The sequence below is a fragment of the Nothoprocta perdicaria genome, unplaced genomic scaffold, assembly GCF_003342845.1.
Source record: "Nothoprocta perdicaria isolate Ctin4 unplaced genomic scaffold, notPer1 scaffold_2, whole genome shotgun sequence".
Taxonomy (NCBI): domain Eukaryota; kingdom Metazoa; phylum Chordata; class Aves; order Tinamiformes; family Tinamidae; genus Nothoprocta; species Nothoprocta perdicaria.
In genome coordinates this window covers 3,595,317-3,619,226 of record NW_020455204.1, presented here as the reverse complement: position 1 = coordinate 3,619,226, position 23,910 = coordinate 3,595,317, and the positions used below count along the sequence as shown (strand labels likewise).

General features: G+C 41.4%; 1 protein-coding gene across 2 annotated transcripts in view; it reads left to right on the top strand.

Annotated features, from left to right (window-relative positions):
- ARVCF (ARVCF, delta catenin family member) overlaps window positions 1–23,910 on the top strand; it is a 78,347-nt gene that overhangs the window by 22,219 nt on the left and 32,218 nt on the right. For both annotated transcript variants that reach the window (XM_026037805.1, XM_026037804.1), the window contains exons 4-7: window positions 2,335–2,518; window positions 14,399–14,516; window positions 15,694–15,865; window positions 21,581–21,652. In XM_026037805.1, the coding sequence (XP_025893590.1) occupies window positions 2,335–2,518; window positions 14,399–14,516; window positions 15,694–15,865; window positions 21,581–21,652 (546 nt within the window). The remainder of the gene's footprint in view (window positions 1–2,334; window positions 2,519–14,398; window positions 14,517–15,693; window positions 15,866–21,580; window positions 21,653–23,910) is intronic.

The window sequence follows — 23,910 nt, the reverse complement described above, 5'->3', positions numbered from 1 at the left end:
GATTAATAATATAGAAGAGAGGGAATTTACAGATACTCTTGTTTTGCAAGTTTATATCAAAGTTATTGAAATCTACACACAAATCCCCAAGACTAAAATTGAGCACTCCGACTCTTGCAAAATCCTTTCATGTTAACGCCGTTGAATTTTGGGGGGTATTTTGGATTTTTAAAATATCTGATTTTTAAGCTCTGAAATGTGCATTTGCAGTTTTATAATACAGATAATAAATTATGCCACTCTTCCAGGAAAGAGTAAAAGGCAGAATTTCAAATATTGGATGCTTCATTTACATTCCTCTGAAGAAATCCCAAAATAAATTGTGGGGACCAGGGTGTTCTAAACTCGTTGTTTTTGTGGCCGAATCTAGGTTTGCTCCAGAGATGATTACCCTGTGTAGGTATGTGGGGTTTATTCACCTAATTTAGTGCTGGATGTTGTGATTTTGTACTTACATCTCTAAACTACTGAGCCAGCAGTGCATTTAAGGACTTAATTAGAATTATTATTTTAAATCAGTGAGTCTGCTGATACGGTTAAGGAATTGCTGTACTGTGACTAAAGAATGACTGTCTAGTGTCATTCTTTAAATCTGGTAACTTACGCATCAGTTTTTTTAATCTGGTAACTTTAAATCTGGTAACTTATGCATCAGTTTTTTTATACCCTTATCATAGTCTGGCATTATTTTCTTATATGATGATCCAATTTGTTAAGGAAACTGGAATCTTTCTCCCATAATGAAACAGGGCACTTGCTACTTGGTTTTGGTTGGTTGGTGGTTCCAATCCAGTGTGGTTGGTGGCTTCTGCAATGACAAAGTGTGATTTATTCTCATGAAAAGAAAATTACTTTATCCTTTTGATATGTTATCTTGTTTAAAACCTAAAAAAAGTAAGTTCTGAAGTTCTTGTCCAATATGTTCTCTGAATGACAAGAGTAGTGGGTCAAAAAATACCAAAATTGGGTTGGCGAAAAGTGAAGAAACATTGTGTTAATGTCAGAGGTTCATCCTGTTGCCTGCCTTAGGATTTCTTTAACAACTAATATGGTCTCCTAAGTCTGAGCAGATGCCTGGATTTTGTAAAGGCCACTTGTCACATAGGAGACAGCACAGTGTGAGCCTCAGAGGCTCTGCTGGCTGTCAGCCGTGAGGTTATCACAGAAGTGCCACTCGCTGCTCATAACAGAGATAAAATTCCCGTTTGGACCTGGTACTTGGCATGACCCTATATGGATAATACTCTGATGTTAAAATAGGATATGAGGCCTTTCACCCTGCCGGCTGGTAGTAGTGGAGGTGTGAGTGTGAAGGAGAGTTTCCACGAGCTTGCTCGTCCTGCAAGGAAGTGAATGGTGCTTTGGGCCTCATGTGCTCAGGAGCTTTGTTTCATTCAGTATTTTTATAGGTGAATATAATATATAATAAAAGACAAGTCTATCTTAATGCTAAAATGCTGTAATTTCAATTTTGACCTAGATTAAATAATAAAAATCCCTGACATACCTTCGGTTGAACCACTTAAGTGTTGCGTTTACTACATACAACCTAGTGCTTTTAGCAGTCTAACCTGCATCCACAATATCCCAGCAACCTGGTAAATCCCTCTTGGGCCGGGACACTGGTGCAGGTCTGCTGGGAAGCTGTAGCTTGTCTCTAGGATAGGGAACTGTGACAGTTGTAAGACTGTTCTGACTCAAGTTGTGGTGTTTTGATGTTTAGCTTGTCTGCTATGATTCATAATTGAGGTGAAAATGAGGCAGAGGAGGAGTCAGTTCTCAGCTTCTTCAAGGAATTGTGTACTTGTCGCACCAGGGATTTGAACACAGATGTTGGCTCAGACAGCAGAATGTGGTAGTAAATAATAGAGAGAGGAATCTTGAGTGAAGTATTGTCTTGTGTAGACGGTAAACATAAGATCAATGATCCTCTGTAAATTCAGCCTTGTTTCTAGGACTTACTCAACATACTAGTTTCCTATGGAGGGTGAATTTTTGCTTTTGAAGAATAGCTAGACTTTAAAATACAGCAATATGAAAAAATGTATTTAGCAAAAATACCCGATCAATCTTGAATAGAATTATCACATTTATGTACTTTACAGTAAGACCCGAGAACTTCAGCAATATCCATGCCTTTATGGAACTGTCTTTGGAGGTGTTTCTGTTACAGCAACTGTGCAGTGTTTCCTAAGCTATAGGCTTGCCTGAAGTCTTGGAAACTTCAAAATATTTTCACCTTATTTTGTTTTGTGATTTAGTCTTCTAGTGCTTCTCTACAAGAGAATGACTGTTGTCCTGTTATTTGTTGACTAATTGCTGTTTCTCCTGAAGGCACCCTATGGAACCTGTCCTCCTATGAGCCCCTGAAGATGGTCATCATCAACCACGGCCTGCAGACGCTCACCAACGAGGTGATCATCCCTCACTCGGGCTGGGAGAGCGAGCCCAACGAGGACTCGAAACCTCGCGATGCCGAGTGGACAACGGTCTTCAAGAACACGTCTGGCTGCTTACGGTAAAGTGCAAGTGTAGGCCCTAATCTGTCATTCTGTGTCCCATGTTCAGCGTTTTTATAAATTACTTTGATTTGAAATACAGTAACATGTATTTTCCATTTTGGCAGGGATATCCCCATTTTGATGGCAATAGTAGCAGTGTCAATTGTTTGCATGCTACAGATTCTCTTGTCTAAAAATCTTGTCACTGTTTGGGTTTCACCACTGGAGTCCATATGAACAGCAGGCCATGTATGGAGGCTGGAGGAGTTAATCTATATAGGGAGGTGTCTAATGCAATGGAGAGTGAGCCAGATGAGAAGTTAACTGTCTTCTAAGTATAGAAGAAGCATCTTCCAATGCAACAATGCAATTAAGCATTGGGAATCATACCTCCATTTCGTGAAGTGTTCTATGATCGATAGTTCTCTGCTTCCGATGATAACCACATTTTTCTTTAGATAAAAAAAGAATTCCCAAACAGCTGCCCCATTGTTTTATTTAGGCTTCCTCTTTGCAAATGGCTTCTTTTTTTAATGCCAAGGAAGAAGTTTGGAGTTACCTTGACCTTGAAACATGGATTCAATTTTAGTCTCAAACACTGGCATACTCTTAAGTTACAGTGGATAAGGATTTATGGGAAATGAGTTACACATCTGAACTCCAGAGCATTTCTAGAGTTCCTTGCAAAGGAACCTTTCTGGATAGAGATGGCATTTGCCTTTCTGAGCGTACCTGCAAAGTGGGAGAAGTGTTAGAAGCTGGGTTAGGAGGAGTTCTAAGGTACTCAGAAAGCCTTGAAGAAGCAAAATGCCATACTGACTGACTCTCCTACTTTGTGTTTTCTTTGGGATTTTTGTAAATGATCTGTAGAAGATAGAATAGTGCAGATGAGCTGTTGGATTCTTCAGGTTTTTTTTTTTTTGTGGAAGTCTCTTAGTTTGGACAAAACTGAAAAAATTGGCATTGTGACTTCTGCCGTACTGAAGTGCACTTCTGTCAGATCTCCACTGATTAAGGCATTTTCAGAAGTTGGTTCATTTTTCTGTCTTAGTCTTGTAGTCTCTAAATTGCAATACTGTTCTCCTGAGTAATTTCACAAGTGCAAAAAGTAATGAAAAGTGTTCTGAAAGGGCCTATTATTGAAATTATTTGCAGTCCCACTGGAGACTAGGGTCGTTTAAGTAGACTGCAGACATCATTGTTTTTCCTTACTACAGTCTTGTTTTCTAATGGTATTTTGCAAGAGGAAATTAGACGTGGTGGAGATAAAAGGATTATCTCAACGAATACTGGGTTCTCCAATAAATGTAGACAAATTGATCATTAGTATATTAACCTAATCCACCTCATAAGATTTATTAGCATCTGCAGTGTTCTGATCTACATCTCTACATTCTAAGACAACTTTATTTTTTTAAGTAATGTAGTGTTTTTACAGGACATAGAAAAAGCAGGTGCTAATTTGGAGACTTCATTATCCTCAGATTGATGAATGTGATGTCACTAATACAATCCCTGTTGACCATTTGAAAAACAAAGTGCCTTTTTTTTTTAATTAAAATACACTTAAATACATCAAGAGAGCAGTCAGTAAATGGTGGCTGCCTTTGCTGTTGGGAGGATGTATTTCATTCCTCTCATCAGTAGTTTCTGCTGTCACAGTCATGTGGGCTGAGCACTTCCCTCTGGAAAACTCAAAGCTTCAGCCAGAGATATGGGACAAAGTGATTTCATGAGGGAAAGTAGCTGCAACTTGCACATCCTCTGCAGCTCATTACTAATGAACTCATTATACTAAACAGATAAGGTGGTTAACAGCAGCGACTGGGTTGGTTTTACAGACATTAGTGTTGAAACCTTTTTGCTACTTTCCCGTTGTTGACACAATAGCTGGTCCTATAAATTTAACTTTCTGTGAATGGAACTAATTGCAAGCTACAAACCTTTTATCATTCAGAAAAATACTTTTGAGATGCAGTTCAGAGGTTACTTCTTGATGATGTGCTGTCTCCTTTCTCCTCCTTGGAAATGATCCCGAAGTTTGTGTTGTGTTGCCTTCTGGAAGAACTGGGAGAATTTCAACCTCTGCATTTTTACATGTTCTAGCAGTTTGCTTCTCTGGGCACTGGGTGGATGTTACTCGTGCACAACTGCCTATTTTCAGTAACTTTAATGAAGTTTATCAACAGATGTGGGTGGGTTTATTTCCAGCTCATTGATTAACAGTGTGAACTGCAGCTTAATTATTTGCTGTTTTCACACTGCTTTCTGATCTTTACTTTGTTCTTAATCTAGGTCTCTGCTTTGATAATATGGGGCCTTGGGGAAACTTCCTTCAAATAAATGAAAGAAGTAATTAGAAAAAAAGTAATTTGCCTTTACCTCCCCTTAAAATCCTGATTTATCTTGTTTTCCTTCTTGGTCCTATGATTTCCACAACACTTCTCACCCCTAACCCCCCATATAAGTCCTAAGTTTCTGTCCCTCCTCGCTCTGGAAGCCCAGGTACTGGTGTATGGATGGAGCTGGAGCAGGGCAGGCTGAACGGTGCAGCCACAAGTGGTCTGCAGGGCTGCAGGGGCTTCTGCTCAGGAATGGGTCTGTCTCTGCTCCTGGGTAAGAAAACCCTGCATGACGGTGACATGTAACTCTGGATCTGGTGATTTAGAGGCTGGAGATTCCCTGATCTCCACAAACTTGCATGAAGTTTAATCCTCAAGAATGCCTTTTTTTCCCCTCCATAACCTTAATAACTCTGAGATATCTCTTGATGATATCCCTACAGAACCACGATACCTTACTGTCAGTCGACAATAGCCAGCAGGAATCTAAGGAAAAAGAGGGTAATATTTAGTCTGGAGACCTGCATTTATTTTGTGGTCAGAGCTTCTAAAATCAAGCCCTCTCCCATGACTGTGGCCATTTTAGGGATCTTTTGTATCCTGATGTCACCGGAAACGTAAGTGGGTTGTGTGACGTTCCAGCCTGTATATAGCTTACCCAAATTTTTTCCAAATGAATATTTTGCAAATCATGTATTCCACTTTATTTAAAAAAAAAACTTATGGTGAAACTTCTGGTAATGGGCTTGCATAGCATTCTATAAAATTTATAATATTCTTTAACAATAAATGTGAAGTTTTCAGAAGCTGGTGCAGGTGATGGCAACTGTATCTGTTCTCATCCTCAGATCGGAAGGATGTTTCCTCTTTCATTGCTGTGTTCTTTTACCGGCTCAGACCCGGTATGATGGATGGATCTGAAGTGACAGTGACCATTTTACTATGTAAAAGGCTTGTGAGCCTTGTGATGGATGTGATTGGGTGTTATTTTATACAGTAAAGATATCTTCATCTTCTGATGAGCATGTTGAGAAAAGATGCATCAGAAATTTGGGAAGGAGCTGTAAAAACAAAGCAAAGGCTAATTTAGTGAGCTTAAGTAGACAACTTAGTAGAAAAATTGTTAAATACATGTAGATATTTGGGGTACAAATTTCATGTCTTTGCCTTTTGAGTTGTTTTTAGGTATATCAAAAAAGGTCTCATTCAAATACATTCTTTTTTCTTTCTTTTTTTCCCTAAGTCCCTGCTGTGGTTTGCAATCCAGAAGTGTTTGCTTTTAAATTGTACTCTCTCCCTTTTAAATAATGCAATGATTCAGTGCGTCTTAACAAGACCATTTAGCAATTCTTCCTACAAATTTGACCAAGACATTAAGACCCATTAGAGGGAGAGGACCAGTGGAATTGCTTTGAGAATGATGGAGTTGGTGCTGGCTTGCACACATTAAGTTGTTGTCAAAGACCTTCACTGCATTTGCAGGTTTTTCAAGTTGTTTTTCTCTGTAGAGATAACATGTTCCATCAGAGTGCAGGAGCTCGGCCTCTGGGTCAAAGACCACTGTTGTGGTCACCTTCCTGTTCTTGCTTTCTGTGTAGATATCTGCTGTGGTTCTTAGTTTTGTGGAAGCACCAAGGATTTTAGTGGCTTAAAAATGAAATACATTCTGTGCTAAATTGATGTGTCCTGTTTAACTACGAGTAATTCACCTTTTGTTTTGTTTTTGGTCTCTACTTTTAAGAGGACGGAATGAAACTTAGTTCCTAAATTGCTAAATTTCTAGCATGATTCCTAACCTGCTGTCAGCAAATGCTTAATGAATTCATTTGCATGGTAAATGGATGCAAAGTGCACTTTTTTCCAGGATGCCATCTGCAGTTGCAGCATTCCTTGTCAATTCTCCAAGTACACAGAAAATTGTATTCACAAATAGCCCCAAGGTTCAAAGACCTGGCTGACGGTGTGCAAACAAACTGCACCCATTTGACTTCCACCAAAAACATGCATTCTTCAAATGAAAATTGTACATAACAGGTTGTCCAGCATCAGCTGGACTGGATTTAATTCCAGTTTGGCAGCTATTCCAGGATAATTTCAAGCAACATTAGCTGTATTAATGTTTATGTGGCCTAATTTTTAATAGCCCTGTCTTCTGTTTTCAGTGAGACTTGGGTTTCTAAATGCCTGAGTGGATCTGAATTTCAGTCACTGTTCTTCACTTTCCCAATTTTCACATGAATTAACAACTCTTTCTTACTGTGGTGGGAAGATGATAACTACCAGTAGTTCAAGGATTGTGAAGTGCTTGGGCCTGCTGGTAATTTGGGATAAGCACCTCCAGCAGATAAAATCAATAGTTCCAGCCCGTAGAGTGAAAAGTTCAAAGTTATGGTGAGTGTGAGACAAAATCTTGAAAGACAGGAGATCAACTGAGAGAGACTCAGTTGATTCAGGGGCAAAAAAAAATCTATTCCACAAGAGTGAGAAATTGTGCACAGGTGTTTGTGGGCCCACTGCTGTGTGTGAATAGTATGAGGGTATGTGCCTGAGGTCAGGGGAGCTTTGCTTTCCAAATATGAGGGTATGTGCCCGTGGGGTCAGGGGAGCTTTGCTTTCCAAATCTCGGCAGGACAGAGAAGATACCCCACGCACATGCTCTGGAAAGAGTCTTCAGCAGGCAATTTGGTTGACTTTTTCATTTAATCAGTGACAACCATTTAACCAAGGAGGCCTGGATGTGCCCTTCTGCAAAACTTGGTGCTTCCCTGCCCCAGTTAAAGGAGATAACACCAAATGCTGCACATCTCCGACCATCCCTCATGCTTGAAGGCTGGTGCACCAACATCCTCGCACTGGTTATAGGTTTGAGAGCCTGATAACTCCAGAAATTCAAGCCAACAGTATGTCAGGGTTTTATGATAGCGTGCTGCTAAACTGGACTTGAATCAGAGGAATCATTTTAGGAGATGCAAACTGAGCAGATACTCACTGTGAACCTTCACTTTGGAGGCTGCAAGCAGCGTGGAAGAGTGTGAAGCTTATCTGCCCAATCCAGACAGAAACACAAATTAAAAACCCCACACAATAGAGAGGAGCAAGAGGAGGCTGTTTCTTAATTAGCTTACTGATACTGTGCAGGATCACAGCATATGGCTGTCCTGGGGCTCATATGATGAGCAGAGCGTTTAATTCGTGCTAGTAAGGAGCTGTTATGGTTCCTCCTGACAGTTCCTGATGTTTAGCTTGTAATATAAATAAATTATGCATAGATTTTAGCAGCAGAGACATAACCTAGTTACATGCAACCTTAATGCTCTACAATCAAATCCAAAGTATATATTCCAAGTTGTGTGCTTGCTTATTGCCTTCTGTCATTCCTTAGGAAGGAATGTAGGTCCCTTCCCCCTTGGCTGTCAGCGGAGGGAACCGGCTGTCACTGCAGTGTGATGAAGAGCTCATCTGAAACAAAGCTCCCTGCAGCCACTGCAACGGGCAGAGTTTGCTTTGGAAGCATGTGAGCTGTGATGGCTTTTTAGATAAATATTGCCTTATTTTTGTATTTCAGAGCTGCTTTTCACATTGCAGCAAGTGTGTGTGATAAAGCAAGCAGAGCCCCTTAGTCTCTCCTCCGAGCAGGGACTAGAATAATAATTTGGAAGCCAAGTAGCTGTCGGGCAGGCTGGAATTTTTGTGCAGTGCATTTCTGCGTGCGTTGCGTTACAGGAGAGCAGGCTAAGGCCCTCCAAGTAGGTCATGCAGGAGGTAACTCATATTTTCAGTATAGTCAGTATTTTACTTGAAAAAGTATTCCATGGTGTTTGGGATGTAGCAAGCTGGAAATAAGAGGACAGACCTCACAGCTTTGCCTTGTTAAACTGTGCTGCTGGCTGTTGAGCCCTTGCTTATTGGGGCTCCTGTAAAGAATGATGATGTGGTTATGAGATGTATAACAGTGTTTTATGGATCTGGTGCTCTCTGCCAGGGTCCCTGGAGCACAGATTAACTCCTGAAGTCCTTTTTCCTAGCTCCTAGTCCGAACTCCTTTTTCAGGGAAGGCTTATGGTATGGCCCCTTGTGGGTAGTTGGCAAAATAAAACCAGCTAGTCAGATGGGAGGTCACACATAGGACAACCAGAGCGTCTCTGCTCTTCTCTGTTGGGTCTAGCTGGGAAGTGGACCGGTAAGTGGAGCAGAAATCTCTCCAGATCTCCTATCACGATCAATGGGATTCCCCTGTGTCTGTGTCACTTCCTTCCATTTGGACTTTCCCTTTGTATTCCCTCTGCTTGGGTTCAGCTGGCTGCAGCCAGACTCCCTCTTGTTCTATGGGGCTCTTGCGCCAGTGCTGCCTGGATCCGTCTGTCTTCGCATCACAGGCATCTTGCTTTTCTCTCTTATTTTCAGAACAGTGAACTTGGTACCGATTAAACTTCTTGATATTTCATGTGAACTGAAGTATGGAAATCATCATATTTCTATGTGAAATGCTTTAAAAAAGGTTATTTTAAAATGTTATATATTCCTCCTTTGAGACAATCGCTACCTAGAAATATGCTAAGAAATACAATGCATTTATTGCAGCTATTATTTACTGATATCTTTGGGCTGGCATCCAAAGAAAAACTTCTTGGGAAGTTCTTAGGAATAGTGGAGGCAATATGTGGGTGGAAGGGTGTTTTTATAGCCAGGGTTGTGACTGTCAAGAGTAGGTGGATATAACAACTAATATATTTAAATTAAACTTGTGAAAACCTTAGAATATTTTATTGGCTGAAGTACAGAGCTTGGTACCTGGACAGGCAAGCTGGGGTGATAGGATTGCTCTATCCTGCAATGCTGCCTTCTTCAGCAGGGCTGAGACAGACTGCACAGGAGCCAGTGTTACTGGGAGGGCTGGCAATGTAGTAATTAATATTAGAAGGTCATTTATAGTTAAAAAGAACTAGAACTTGCTTGGACAACCTGAGAGCGCAAAGAGGGTTGGAAAGGACTCATCCCTGCCTCATCCCTCCCTTCGATGCTTGTTCAGGGTTCTTCCAGAGAAAGGTGGAAATATTTCCTAGAGGTAATCTTAAATTTCCAATTGAGTTTTCTATTTATATAAAAACCAGAATCCCCAACCTGTTGTCATCTTCCCCAGCTGGTTCTCTAAACAAAGCGCTTTTTATGGCTGCTGAACTGAGGTCGGATGGTAAGTGCTTGATAATAGCCTAGCCTCTGGCTTTCAGCTCTATCTGCAGCACTGCAGGGCAATGTCTGATGGCCCTTTCCAGCCAGGTGACAAACACAGCAATAGTCTTGGAAATACTAGTTTAAGTGCTCAAAGTAAAAAATCTCTCAAGTACTTATATGTTCAGGTTTCTCTTCATCCGAAAAAAGTGCTGTGGCTCAGATTGTTAGGGAGAGCCCAGTGGAGGCATTGCCATATGCTTTATTCTCCATGTTGAAAGAATGCAAAAGAGGTGCCATGCGTTTAATTACATATAAGTCTTTTCTCTTGAGGGTAGTTTGGGTGCGTGCACTGACAGTAGTGACTGCACACCTATCTTGGCAGTGATCGTGCCAACCCTCATCAGAGATCTCACGTTGTGTTCTGACTTGCGTATTATTAATAAGACTTTGATAATAATGTTAACCTTATCTAAAGGATGAACAGATTTCTTGCACAACCCCCTTCACTTCCTGGAGTTTTTAATGCCAACAAATTGGATTCCTAGTTTGATGTGTTTCTATGCTGGTGGGTATTTGCTTTTGTTTAACATTTACTTAGTGCTTCTCTGTTTTGTTTTCCCAGGGACAGCAGATCTTTAAACATCTCTGCAAATCCTCTTTCAGTAGTCCTGCCTACAGGCTGGACTGCAAGAATTGAATTTTCTTGAGAAAGAATCAAGGTCATTTTTTTCAGCTGAAGGCTGGGGTTTTCAAATCTGAGATTTGTGCTTTACTGTTTTCTGTAGAATCAGTGATACAGTTAATTTCCATTGTATGTACAATGTAATGCAGAGAGTAATTTTGTGTTTGCTCCTAGACCTGTTCATTTGAGCCTTTTTGTGTATATACTTATTGCAAGCCCACAGGGAAGATTTCTCTTGTACTTTGCAGAATGATGTAAGGAGATGCTATTGTTGCTTTTAAAGTACAATTTCATTTGATGGACTCTTGGAGAATTACTGAAAAGTAGGTGTCAGGGAACACTGTGGTGGCCTTTCTGAGGGTAAAGAAAGAAAGCCAGGGAATGAGACTGCCTGGAAGACTGCAAACTTTGTTCTTTATATTTACCTGCTCTGGCATGCAAGTTCTCCATCGTGTCCAAGCCTAATTGTTTTATATTGCCTGTATATCTGTTGCATGAGTCTCAGGATGTTTCTTGCTCCACGGTTGCTAATGCCCTGGTCAAGACCTTGTGTTCCTTCTGTGGATGGCACCCTGAGTAAGACAACTGCAAATCCACTTACATCTGCTGGAATATGTAGCCTGTTTGTTGTTTTTTATCATTATCTTGGAAAAAGAACCTTAGAAACTTCGCTGCTAAGCTTTCCTTTGGAGTATGATTTAGCTATGTCTTTTATTCTGTCATATGCCATAAATCTGATAGGTGCTTCAGAAGCAATTCCAATGCAAATGGGAAATGGGAAAAGACTTTTCCTGTGTGATGGCCAGTGAAGTGTGATATCAGGCTATTCTGTTGCAATTTCTGTGCTTTTTATAGTGCAAGGGTACAGGCTGTTGTTGCAGTTCAATGTTATGGAAGGGATAAGCTCCGTTTTTTTCTCAGCCTTTTTGGTTGCAGGAGATGATGGTGGTGTGCTTCATAATGACCAACACGCAGAACACTGCACAATTGCCATCACCACCTATCTTGTCTGTATAATCACTTTTGTTTCCACGCTTCAGTCATTACTGAAGACCCAAAGTGTTATAGACTGATGACAACCAAGCGATGCTTCTCAAGGAAGTAGATGAGTCTCACACACCCCAAGGTGAAAACCTAACTTGGCATTTTCCCAGGTTGCAGGATCCCTAGCTTTTTCTGATGAGCTCAGCTGTGGACTTACAGTCTCAGCAAAATTAGCCTTCTCAAGGTTATCCTGGACACCAACCCTAGGAGCTATTCCCCTGGGATTGCCTGCCGCCTGCTCTCTGTCTGACATCTTCCTTTTCAGCATGCCCACCTCTACTTGATGCCGAGGGATGTTTGGCATGCAAGAAATGCAGCTATTCCACCTGCAGACCTGACACACTTAGCTGCCTTTTGCAGTGTCAGAGCAGCACCGAGAGCATGTCCTAGGCCCTGATCTCCCTCAAATAAGTCTCTGAGGTCTGTGTTGCTCAGGCTTAGGAGCTGGGGAGACGTGTGAGTTAAGTTCTCTACAAGATGTGGCTTATAGCTGCGGAAGAGAAACTGCTTTTATTGTTTCATGTTAAGGAAACGCTGTGAGCAGCAAGAATTTAGTCGCCCAAGGAGGGTCAGCAAAACCCAGAGTCAAGTATTTATGAAGCAGATGTTTCTGCTTGAGATGCCCACTAGGATACATTTTCTGATGCATTGGTTATACTATTAAAACTGTAGTTTGATACCTAGTTAACTTATTTATAGCATTAATTTTTAATTTGATTCTGCAGAATTTTCATGGTTGCTTATGTCTGATATATGTGGGAATTTCTTTTGGAGGCATTAATTTTTAGTAAGCTTTTCCTGTAACTGAAGTTCTAGCGAAATTGTGATACCAGTAAAACACTGTTTTCTTACTGATGCCCTTTGCAATGTCTTTTTTTCAACAGTAGTCTTAACAATATGTCTACTTTAATGTTGATCATAGTACAGATAGAGAAATAAGAAAGCAAAACATAAAATTCGGTAATGCCATTGATAGCATTTGCTTTGCAGCTTTGGTTATTACTAGTAAATTAGCATGAACAAACTATAGAAAAATCTGTTGTGAATGGGCCAGGGACAAAGGTGTCAAGGCATTATTTTTGGCATATTTTTTCCATAATTGAGTGTTAAAGCTTTAGGTATTTTGGCTCTCTCTTTGTAACACTTAATGAGGGAAGAATAAATAAGATACACAGGTAGCTCATTTTTAATACATTTCTACACCATTGAGATGGGTAGGTCATGTTCCCCTTTAATACAAGTACTTGAACGTGACGCTTCTGTAGTTTATCTGAAAGGCATCACAGAATGTGAATTTTAATTTCAGTTTCATAAAGACCTAACATTAAAATTCACATTTAGGCTTTGGATCCTAAAGGATGAGTACAACCAAAGGTGAGAAGCAGCACGTGGAATTCTCTCTCTGTATCCCATGGAATCATACTCTAATAGCCACTTCACCTGCCCTGCACCAGCTCTTGCTAGTGGTGAAGCTGTGGGTTAGGGGTTGGGGAAAGGCTTCGTTTATCTCGGCATTCACTTGTGTTCCTAATTGCATGCTAATAGGCTGCTACAACAACCAGCTTGCAGTTAAGTGCCTTCAGATTTTGAGAGGTCTCTGGGAAATTTCTTTTTCCTAGTCATCCAATTAATGATCAGCTTGTTTGCAGAGATGGGCATCCTGTGCTGGGTTTGCTAATGACTCCACATGAGATTGGCAGTGCTCGCAGTTAGTGGAAGGCGATGACTCAGCTGCAACAGCCCCGATGGACGAGGGCAGTGACTGTCACGTGCTTTTGAGCGCTAACCTGTATCCCAAAAGCAGAGCCCTGGCAGTGTTTCGTGGGGTGGGTGATGTGCATAGCTCGCTGTGCTGATCCATGGAACTAGGGGCTCTCTGTCCACGCTCGCACTCGGCATCCGCCGCTCCGTCTCGCCACCTCTCCGTGGGCAGCGGCGACATGCTCGGCCTTGTGTGATGCCCGGAGAAATTCAAAGCTACACATCCATATGCTGACTGTCTGGTTTTATTTCACCAGTGAGGCTGACCTGGCCTTCATGCTGAATGGGCTGTGTGTGATGTGAAAGCTGGGGATTAAATGTCAGCATTTGCTATTCAAACGAGGCAGCGGGAACTTGAGCTGGGAAGTTGGGGTCCAGGACAGCGCTCAAGCGGGCAGCACCTGCGCATGGTGACTTCCAGCCAGACTTCCTTGGACTGGCCAAGGACAGAAAAACATGGAGAGAGTTTTTAAATACAAATTGATTATGTAAACTGCAACTCTTCGAACACTGCTTTGAAAGATTTTCTTCTTATCTTGTCATGAAATAAAAAAGCAAGGCTGTTCTGGTAGGGCTTACCTTATTTTTCAGTTTCTGGAGCAGGGAATATGGTGCTGCTGAGCAGACTTTGGCTTCTGAAAAAGCTTCAGAAGAAGCCACTTTGCAAACCACTTTAGCACACCAGGTTTTGATACAAAGATTAGCTGTTACTGCAGGACTTGTTTTGTGCTTGTTTTTAAAATGGATGCAAGTTTTCATCACCATAATCCCCCTTCTCCTTCCCTACAAATTACTGACCCAATGTGAGCTCTAAACAAGTATAGCAGAAATTAGCACATCTTCAACTGTTATTGAGAAGGCTAAAGGGCTAAATTTTCTCTTATCTCTCCTGTCAGGAATGTAAGTTCGGATGGAGCAGAAGCACGCAGGAGACTAAGAGAGTGTGACGGCTTGGTGGATGCCCTCCTTCATGCTCTACAGTCTGCAGTCAGCAAGAAGGATACAGACAATAAGGTGATCTTGCATATTAAAATTTGGGTGATTTTTTTCCATTAATTTAGGGTGAAACCTTGCACGGGGAGCTGAATTTTGTTTGCTGGTATTGGAACAACATTACGATGGGATGTCAGCATGATGCTGCTACTTCAGCTTATGTGTTGGATGAGGAATTTTCAGGCAATCCAAGGTCTTGATGTGTGTGGGAGGGAGTAGCATTACTACTATTGTTCCTCATTATTTAAGTGACATTTGAAATACAGTCTGCAGATCAGAATTTGTATTGTGCTTTACACAATATCCACATAGGAGGTGATTTCCTTCTTGGTGATTTTATTCAGCACTATCTCAAAAGACATATTGAGACATGAAGATGTGTCTTCAGATGTGCAACGCTTTTTGTCCTATTTGTTCTGTAGGTAAAGATTTTGAATCATATGATTTTTATCATCATGTCCTATGGTGCTTGAAGCATATTGATACTTAAAAGGTATATCAAGTTTAAACTGCTAAAAAACAGAATGTATCACTGCTTTATATTAAAAAAATAAGGCTTTTAAAGCATCTTTATTTTGTTCTTTCATTTCCACTCTCTGAGGGACTGTCTTAAGAACTCTAAAGCCCTGTTGCTTAATCAGATAATTTTGGAAGTGGATTTTGTTACCACATGGTAGCTTTCATTGCAACCCACAGAGTATTGCATGTGCCAGAACCTGCTGTACTATGGATTAGGTATTACCAGGACATGACATGTGTTCAAACGGAAAAAGCTTGTCCCAAACAAAATTTAATAAATGGGTCCCTTAAGGATTGTCAAGATTGTAAGAGTGAGAAAAAAACCTTCATTTAAAAAAAAAAAAAAAAACCTTTTCATTGTTGGTTATCTTCTAATGAATTTGTATTCTTTATGCAAGTTCAGGTGGTATTTTGTCCAAGTTCATGTGGTATATTTTTATCAGGGAACTGGTGTTCTGAATAGGTACAATTTATGAAATGCTTCACTTCAGGTTCACTTCTGGAGGATTTTTTTTTTAAAAAGGGAAAAACATTAAATAAAGGGGGTATTGAACATGAAAGCTCTATTCTTTTCCTGGGGTAGGTAAGTTCCCTGCTCTCCCCCAACCCTGCAATGTGAAGTAGAACAGTTTGCATGTAAGAGGGGATGGTTCTTCTTAATGCATGTTTTCTGTAACAGTCGGTGGAGAACTGCGTGTGCATCATGCGGAACCTTTCCTACCATGTCCACAAAGAGGTGCCTGGAGCTGATAAGTACCAAGAACTAGATGCCGGTCAGACCGTGAGCACAGGAGGCTCCCAGAAAAAGAAGAAAGATGATGCTGGCTGTTTTGGAGGAAAAAAAGCTAAAGGTTTGTGTTGCAGAAAGTTTGGAACTGGAAGTGGGTTTGAGGGGTATCTTTGCTATATAGTCCTGCCCTTGCAAGCATTTTCATCACTCTAGTTTAGTATGAAGCAGCTTGTGGAGGTACGTGTTTACAGTGCTGTGGCATGTGTTGATCTCCCCTGTCGCAGTCCCAGTAGGTTTTGGGGATCTTTGCCAGGATTGCCGAGTTTGGTTTGGCTTTAAATAGGAGCGGTGCATGCTGACGTAAACCCTGCGCTGTTGGACAAGGGTGGATGTGCCCTGCCCTCCTCTGCGTGGCTGTGTGCTCGTCTCTGCCAAATCCATGCTTAGCCCATCTGCTTGTCCCTATAGCACGTGTTGCTGCCTCTGGAAGCCAGGCCAGCATGCAGGCATCTTCATGCATGGTTGTGCTGTCAGTGCTTGTTCTGTGTCTTTAATCTCTCTCATTTCTCCCCAACCAAAACATTCAACCTCTCAATTCTGTCACGTTTTCAGTAATTGCAAACTCTTTTTTTATTTTTTTGTAGCTTTTAATTGTCAGTCACTTTTTAGAACTGTTCTTTCCTCTGGGGCATGAGTGTTGCAAATGCATTTCATCTCGAGAGGATTAATCGTTTCAGTAAACCCTTTCCATCTTTCTCTTAGAGAGAGACACTCAAATTATGTTTTCTTTGTTATTTTAGAGAAATGATTCTTATAGCCTGAATTCAGAGATAATGGAACTCGGTCTTCTTTCTAAGCTTCATTTTCCTTTCATACTCATTTGTTTCATATTCAACCACATCCTGGTTTACTTTTCACTCTCAAGGTCTAAGGTAGGTTTTGGCACTGAAGAGAAGATACGGAATTGTTTGAACCTGCTGGACTGTGTGTCACACAGGTCTGTTTGGTGCCCTTTGGGAGAAAGAGACTGTGATTGAGAGTTGGCACCATCCTCTTGCTGGCTGAGATGACTGAGCTCTCTCAGGTGGCTTATCAGATATCAAATGTCTCCTCCCTGTAGGGCCCATCTATATGGACCTGTCTTGATAGTTCCTGCTTATCAGTCAAAATACCTAATTTCTTGGAACAAAAAAAAAAAATCAGAATCACATGACACTGAGAGTGAACCTACAAGTTTCAGTGAGCAGTTCAGGCACAGCACCACACAGTACCAACCGCTTGGTTTTGGTACTGTGTGGTTGGCAGGAAATTTCCATTTTCTAAGCACATTTTAAGGTCTTATGTATCCTGTGTGGTGCTCGTTTTGGACTGTGATGTTCCCTAGAGGGAAAGCAACTGGTAACTGTGCTGAGCTCACAGCTGGTGGCATGTAGATCAGAATGAGAGGAGGACAGACAGCTGTTTAAAAAATTTATATATCCATTAATAAATATGCTTATAAATTTGTAATTAAAAACGTCCCTTTCTCATAAATTTGTGTGTGAAGACCTATTCTGAAACTAGCTTCATTTTGCCAGTCTAGAGCTTGAAAATAGATAGGTTCAGTTCTCTCTCATTCACTTATCTTGCAAGCTTTTCATTGTGTTTTACTTTTTCTTCAGTTTCTTTTTATTTCATGGTCATTGATCACAGCATTTCAAACACCTCTGCAAAGGGCTGGTCACCTGTCTGTCCCCTCACTCCTTTGAGCACCTTTTCATGTAATGAAAAGGGAGGAGAAAGAACTGCAGGGAAGGAACTTTTTTTTTTTTTTTTTTTCCCAAGCTGGAACAAAAGGGAGAAAGTGGAATTTCTTGATTGTTTTTTAATCAATAGAAGCTCTATTGTATTCTTGTAATTCTCAGGTTTTGAACCTATTCTGTGAAATTCTGCCTCTTTGTGACTGTTCCTTTGTATTTTCTTCCTTCCTGTAAATTTTTGTTTTTTCTTTGCTGCTTTTCTGGTAATTAGAGGAGTGGTTCAATCAAGGTGAGTCTTTGCAATACTTTTTCATCATCACCATACCCTGCTTTATCTAGCTTTTACATGCAAGGCTAAGAGCTGAGATCCACGTCTTGTTCATTCACTTTCTCCTTTGCACCCTGGTTCATCTTCCTGTTCATTTCAGCAGGCATGGAAACCCTGTGTGGTTGTTGAGAGCATTTTAAATTTGGTTAATGCTTTTCTTGCCTTGAGAGCAAGAAAAACAGGGTTGATTTGTTCCTGGCATAAGTGCCAGTGACAGAGTTGACTTGCATCTGTCCTGATAATCCTGCTGGAGAGGGAGCAGGTAAGTGTGTGAGTCCAGAAGTGTCTCACTGACCCTGTTATCCCAAAACTCGGCTTTGCTGACCTGCCTGGATAGCTGTAGAGCCTCAGCAGCTCAGATGACAAGTGTGAGGAATCCCAGACACTTCGGGTGTGCATGTGAAGCTGGGCTGCTGCATCCCTTACTGGTACTCAGGTTAGCTAGATGAAGCAAACCCCAGTACCTTACTAAACATATAGGTCCTTTATTTTCGAGTCCCAGCCCAGTAAATGAAATATGAGACTACGATAAACTTCCACCATGCTCCTCGCAGCAGTTGGTGGTCGAAGCAGGGTTGTGTTCAAGCAGTAGCAATTGCTTTCTGACAGTGGATTCTGGAGGGTTAAATCAAAAAAGAAACATTGAAGAACATCCACATTTCTATTTGGTTGTTGGGGCTTCGTAGAGGTTGGGCAAGACCCTGATTGCAGCCTGTGGCAGTCCACCTCAGTGGAGAAATTAATGAGCACAATGTTGGTTAATGTCTTTGTTTTTCTGAAGGAACTGTTACCCTTTAGTTTTTCTCACCCAGAAAGTAGATGTTTGAGGTTTAATCCCCCAGTAAGAGATCAAGGATATTGTCACTGGTTAATAAATAATACCGAATCCCATTCCAGGGTCCTTACTGAGATTTTCACGGTGAAAATGCCAAAGATCACATTCTGATCGTTCCTTACGTAACGGAAGGAAGGGGATTTTTTTAATCCCATTCTTTCAGAGCCTGTAAATCACATCTTTCACAAGCCAAGTCTCACGTCAGGCTGTTTTCCCAACCCAGAGTGCTGTGCCAGCTCCTGCAGCCAGGTCTCATGAAACAGAGCTGTCAGCAGGCGTGTTCAGAGCTGTCCATCTGCTGGCAAGGTTTGGGGCTCTGCTTCTGATCAAGAGGCATCTTGGTTTCTCCAGTGCACCTAGGGCTGGAAAACCTGGAGAGCGAGGAGATGCACGGAAGGGTAAAAATGAAGACAGATGAAAAACAGGCCTTAAACTTCTTGGCTGCCAGTTCGATCATGTCAGCAGCCTGGGCCGGAACCTCGCTGCGGGCTGGCCTGGCTGCGGGCTGCTCAGGGCTGCAGGAGCCGCCAGCGGGGCGGCTGTCCTCGAGCACCCATCGGGCTCCGTGATGTCTGAAAAGTGCCTGATTGATGGCCCTTTAAGCCACTGACTGCAGACCCCTCTTCAGAAAATCCTGCTCGGTGCTGTGGAAATTACATGGGGAAATCCCCACCGGGTCTCCGATCTGATGATTTGCTTCCCAGAGGAATTTCTGTTGGTGCTGTCTTGCAACTTGGTCCTCTTGCTGCTCATCAGCTTCCCTCTATATAGGAAGGAGGGGGTCAGACTGTTGCTGCCCCATTTCTGTTCTGCAAGGCTAAGAGCATTAGCAACCTCGAATCTTCAAAGAGGGGAACCTCTGAAATGAGAATTCTGCTGAGAAGGGTCTGATAAAGGGTTTTCAGGGCAGTTTTGAGGTTTAAACTGTCTACTAGCACAGTCAGGAAACAGTGACATGTAGAAAACAGTCTGTCATACTCGCAAACAAGGTGAAGGCAAATTTTGGGGTGTACTTAGGATTGTATCTTTCCGAAGTGCTGATATCTTTCTTCTAGACTGCTTTTTTTCCCTTCCTCTGCCCTGCTTTTTCATCTGTGCTCTAAGGAGCAACAAGGATTTGCAGCCAGTAACTTGAGTTCAGCTGCTGTTTTAAAATGTCTTTGCATTGCACAATGCTTCATATTTCTGTATTTGGTTCCCCAAGCAGCATGTTGCTAGCTCTTCAGTGAAGTAAAAACTAGATGGAGGGATGCAAAGTGGATCTGATTCCCTTTGATTCCTTCATTTTAGGAAAGATCCCTTATAAAGCAATGACATGGTATGTGGCAGTAGCACAACCTTTGGCGGCTTAGTGAGATGAGCTTTTTCATACCTGAGCAGAAGGCTTCAGATGGACAGAGCTTCAAGTGGCATGTTTTGTTATGCGTAGTAGTTTGTGTTTCTGTATAGAATTTGTGTAGAATTTCCACAAAATGTAAAGGCATGGAGTAGCATCCTAAGCATTTATCTTCCTGTTATTTATGGATGCTCATATCGGTATTTAAAAGCTCTATTTCAAGCACAGTTCTCCATATAGCTACATGAGCTTGTGTTTTGCCACAGGAGGAAATGCTAGAGCAGCCTGTTGAATTCACCGTGCAGAAGCTGTGCAGACTCCCAGCTGCTTTCAATCTCCCTCTTAAAGAAATTGCTTATGAACTAGTGATGTCTTTTGCTTTTTCAGATTTGTCATAGGCCTGCCCCATTCCATGACCTATTCTCAAACTAATCTCCCATTCTGTTTTCAAGTGCTGTTTTCCTGTTTGCTTCCAAGCATCCTGGCTGTGCCCTTCCTGCAGAGCTCCATTAACAATCGAGCAGATTCCTTGCTCAGAAGCCACTCCTGGCTGCTTAAATTGTACTGCTCACTGCTGTCCTTTGTTGCATCTGCCTTTCCTGCTCTTGGGGAGGATGAAGTAAATAATGTCTGTCTTCCACTCCCAAAAATCATTTGGAAAAGCTCTGCTGTAGCCTGCTATTCTCAGCAGCCATGCAGATTCCTGGGTTTCCTTTGCACTCTGTCCATGCAGGCAGAGCTCTCCAGTGACAGGGTGTCTCAGGTCATGCAAACACAGGACTCCAGTGTGTTTCCCCCAAAACAGTCTCCTTGGGGGCCCAAGAGCCTGAAAAGGGTCTCAATCCTCCCCAGCTGTTTTCAAACCCTTTTTCCAAGCCTATAGCAAAGGTGGACTAAAGCTCAGGTTTTATTTTGTCATCTCTAAAAGCACTGTTTAGAGCTGATATAACCTCTTGAAATTGTATCTCTTAGCAGAGCTATGGATTTTTTTCCTTAGTTTCTAATAATTAGCTAAAATTGCACTTCAGTGATTGAAGGGCAGATCAAGATGAAGTTGCTGGTGGTTGCCTGTGCAATATATTAGATCTAGGCCTTCCTACCTGTCAGCAGCAGTGAAAATAGAGAAGCTTTTGCCCTTTGTGCCACTCAGCTTGTGCTTTGGGTAAACTGCAAGTTAATCTAGTAGTCAGAATGTATTTAATTTATACAAAAGTGGATGAAAATTGCTTTAGGTTTGATGTTACACCTGTGGAAGTAACAAGGAGGTGTTGGGCTTCTGAGGCAGGGGCTGTAACTTGGCAATGTTGGGAAACAGCAGAATTTGCAAAGGTTTGAAGCACTCTTAAGGCCACTGAAGTGCTGGTACTCAGAATGTTTGCAGACCAACCTGAAAGTAACACAGATTTTTGCCCTTAAGTTGTTCTTGCAGAAACTCCAGCTATGCAGCTGGATTGCAAGCCAGATATGCACAAATACTCCTGATGATCTGTTTGATATTCTGAGCCTGTGTCTTCTGATCTTGTAGATGCACAAGACAGTAACTTATCTGTCAGTATGCTGACACTTTTTACTATCTATTTGTCTTATTTTTTCTACAGGAAAGAAGAATGGAGATTTGGACAGGAATTTTGATACACTTGATTTGCCAAAGCGGTCTGAAACAGCAAAAGGTAATGCTAATGTTTGTGCTTTTGGAAATAACAAGTAGTTTGGAAGCTAGAGGTCCTTAAAGGGATCTAAGACGTGTGTAATGCTGATCTCTTTCTCCATTCTTCCATTTACAATGGGTATAGTTCCTAAGCCGGTGTCTAAACACCAATTTTGATTTGGTACCTTCTTGCATGAGCTACTAATGAATCTTTTGGAAGATGCAGTGCCATCTTGTTCAGGAGCTGTAAAAAAAAAGAAAAACAAAAAACCACCCTAACCAGCCTTTGCTGTAATGTTGTCAGTTCAGGGCTGAGCACTGTGAACAACGAGGTGTTTTAAGGATGGACCAAAAAAAAAAAAAGACCAAAATAAGTACTCCACGGCCTTTAGTTATTTCATTACTTTCTAAATGTAATAAGGATATAGTTGCCAGTGAAGCAAAAATGAAAATCAAGGATTTCTGCAGAGAAAATCTTGCTTAACTTTTTTTAATTAAAGAAAGACTGTAGCTTTGCTAATGGTAGAAGTGTGGCGTATCTGATGGGAGCCATATCTGTCTCTCGGAGCTTACATGGCTCATTATTGTACTCAGCTTTAATTGCTAACATCACATACTGCTGAAGAGGGTTTCTCTGATAATTTTGAGATACCCACATTTAATCAACATGGATAGATTTTGGTCTTTCTTATGTATCTCATGCTAGATTAAATCAGGAGATTAATCCCACAGCATTTTGATGAAAGAAGCCCCTTGGCAGGGGAAAAGACACAAGAAACTATTCATTTATGTGTTAAGAGGAAAACAAATTAAACTCGTGGTACATTTTAGTTTGCTTGTTTTACCAGAAGTTTCCTGCGCAGCCCAAGCTTACATGAGAGCTCCTGGATATTGAAGGTTCCAGCAAGATTATTAGTACTTTGAGTTGCTCAGTAAGATGCGAAATGTAAAATTGTACTTTGAAAACCCTTAAAAGCTCAGGTCAGGCCTGTGCAATGGAGTATAATTGGCTCTGATGAGATCAGCTCTCAGCTGAAGCAGAACCTCGTTACTAAGACTGAAAAAACATGCAAGTTTTTAATGATCAAATGCTCTCATTTTGAGTGACACAATGAAGTGCTGTTACAAAAATCAACAATTATAGATTAATCTCTTTCATGTATTATTAAAGCCAAATTAAAGCGAGTTTTTAGCTGGAATCTTGGTGAGCAAAAGAAATTGCAGTAATAAGAGTTATTCATGCAGAGCAGCAAATGAACATTGCAGTAGTTAACTAAATATGGGGCTGCTGTGGTGTTAGGTTTCCTAAAGTCAGCTTCCCTGGTGCTCCTCGGGTGGATCTAAAAAAGATTTTGAGAAGCTGAGGTTGTCATTTCCCTTTGGTGTCATCATGGAGCTTAACTGATACAGTGTGGGTGATGGCTTGAAAAACTGAGCTAGAGAAGGGTCAGAGCTATTTTCCATAATATCTGGGAATGCAGTGTGGGCTCAGCAGGACTCTGGCGTCAGGGAGCTCTGCCTGTGCTGTGGTAACTGGAAGCTTTTGTGGTTTCTAGTTTTGCTGGGGAGGAGGGTTAATACAGATGACTTTTTTCCATCTTTGGTCAAGATAGCCTGTAAACACACTGGTATCCTGGACAGACCAAAGGGTGCTGTGGTTATTACCTACTTTAAATGCTAGGTTTCTTTGTCCTTGAATTTCTTCTACAAAAGAATGCAAGATTAAAGTCAGCTTTTTTTTCCTCCTTTCTTCTTTTCTATGGAAATCAGATTATTCTGCAGGACAGAGTTTGAGCAGCCCTAAAACCATTTCTAAACCTCTAATACTTTTATGTGCAAGGCCTTCTGGCTGGGGACTGATTCCAGTTCAGGGCTGTTATCTGCGCTAAGCTGCATGTGCCGGGTAGGAGAACTTGCAGTGCTTTCAGCAGCTGTCTCATTTGATATCAAGAAAATAAATAAACTTGGCCATATCCAGAGCAGAGCTGTCTTCATAAAGAAAGACTGGGGAAGAGAAGCTTCCTTTTCCCTTTGCTGAAAGGAGCACCTTGTTCTGACAGGCGGAGGGACAGGGTACACTTTCAGAAGTGGTAAGAGCGGGGAAGGAAGCCTTGTGAGAGAGGGATGCCTCATTGACAAGAAATTACCATTGCTGTGTTTGGGACTTGCAAAACTTAGTAGTTTCAAAAAAATCTGCTTCTGTGAGGGGGGGAAAAAAAACCCAGTCTTGCTAAAATCCCTTTGTTGGTACAAAGTAGGTCGCTGAGAGCAGTGCCTCCT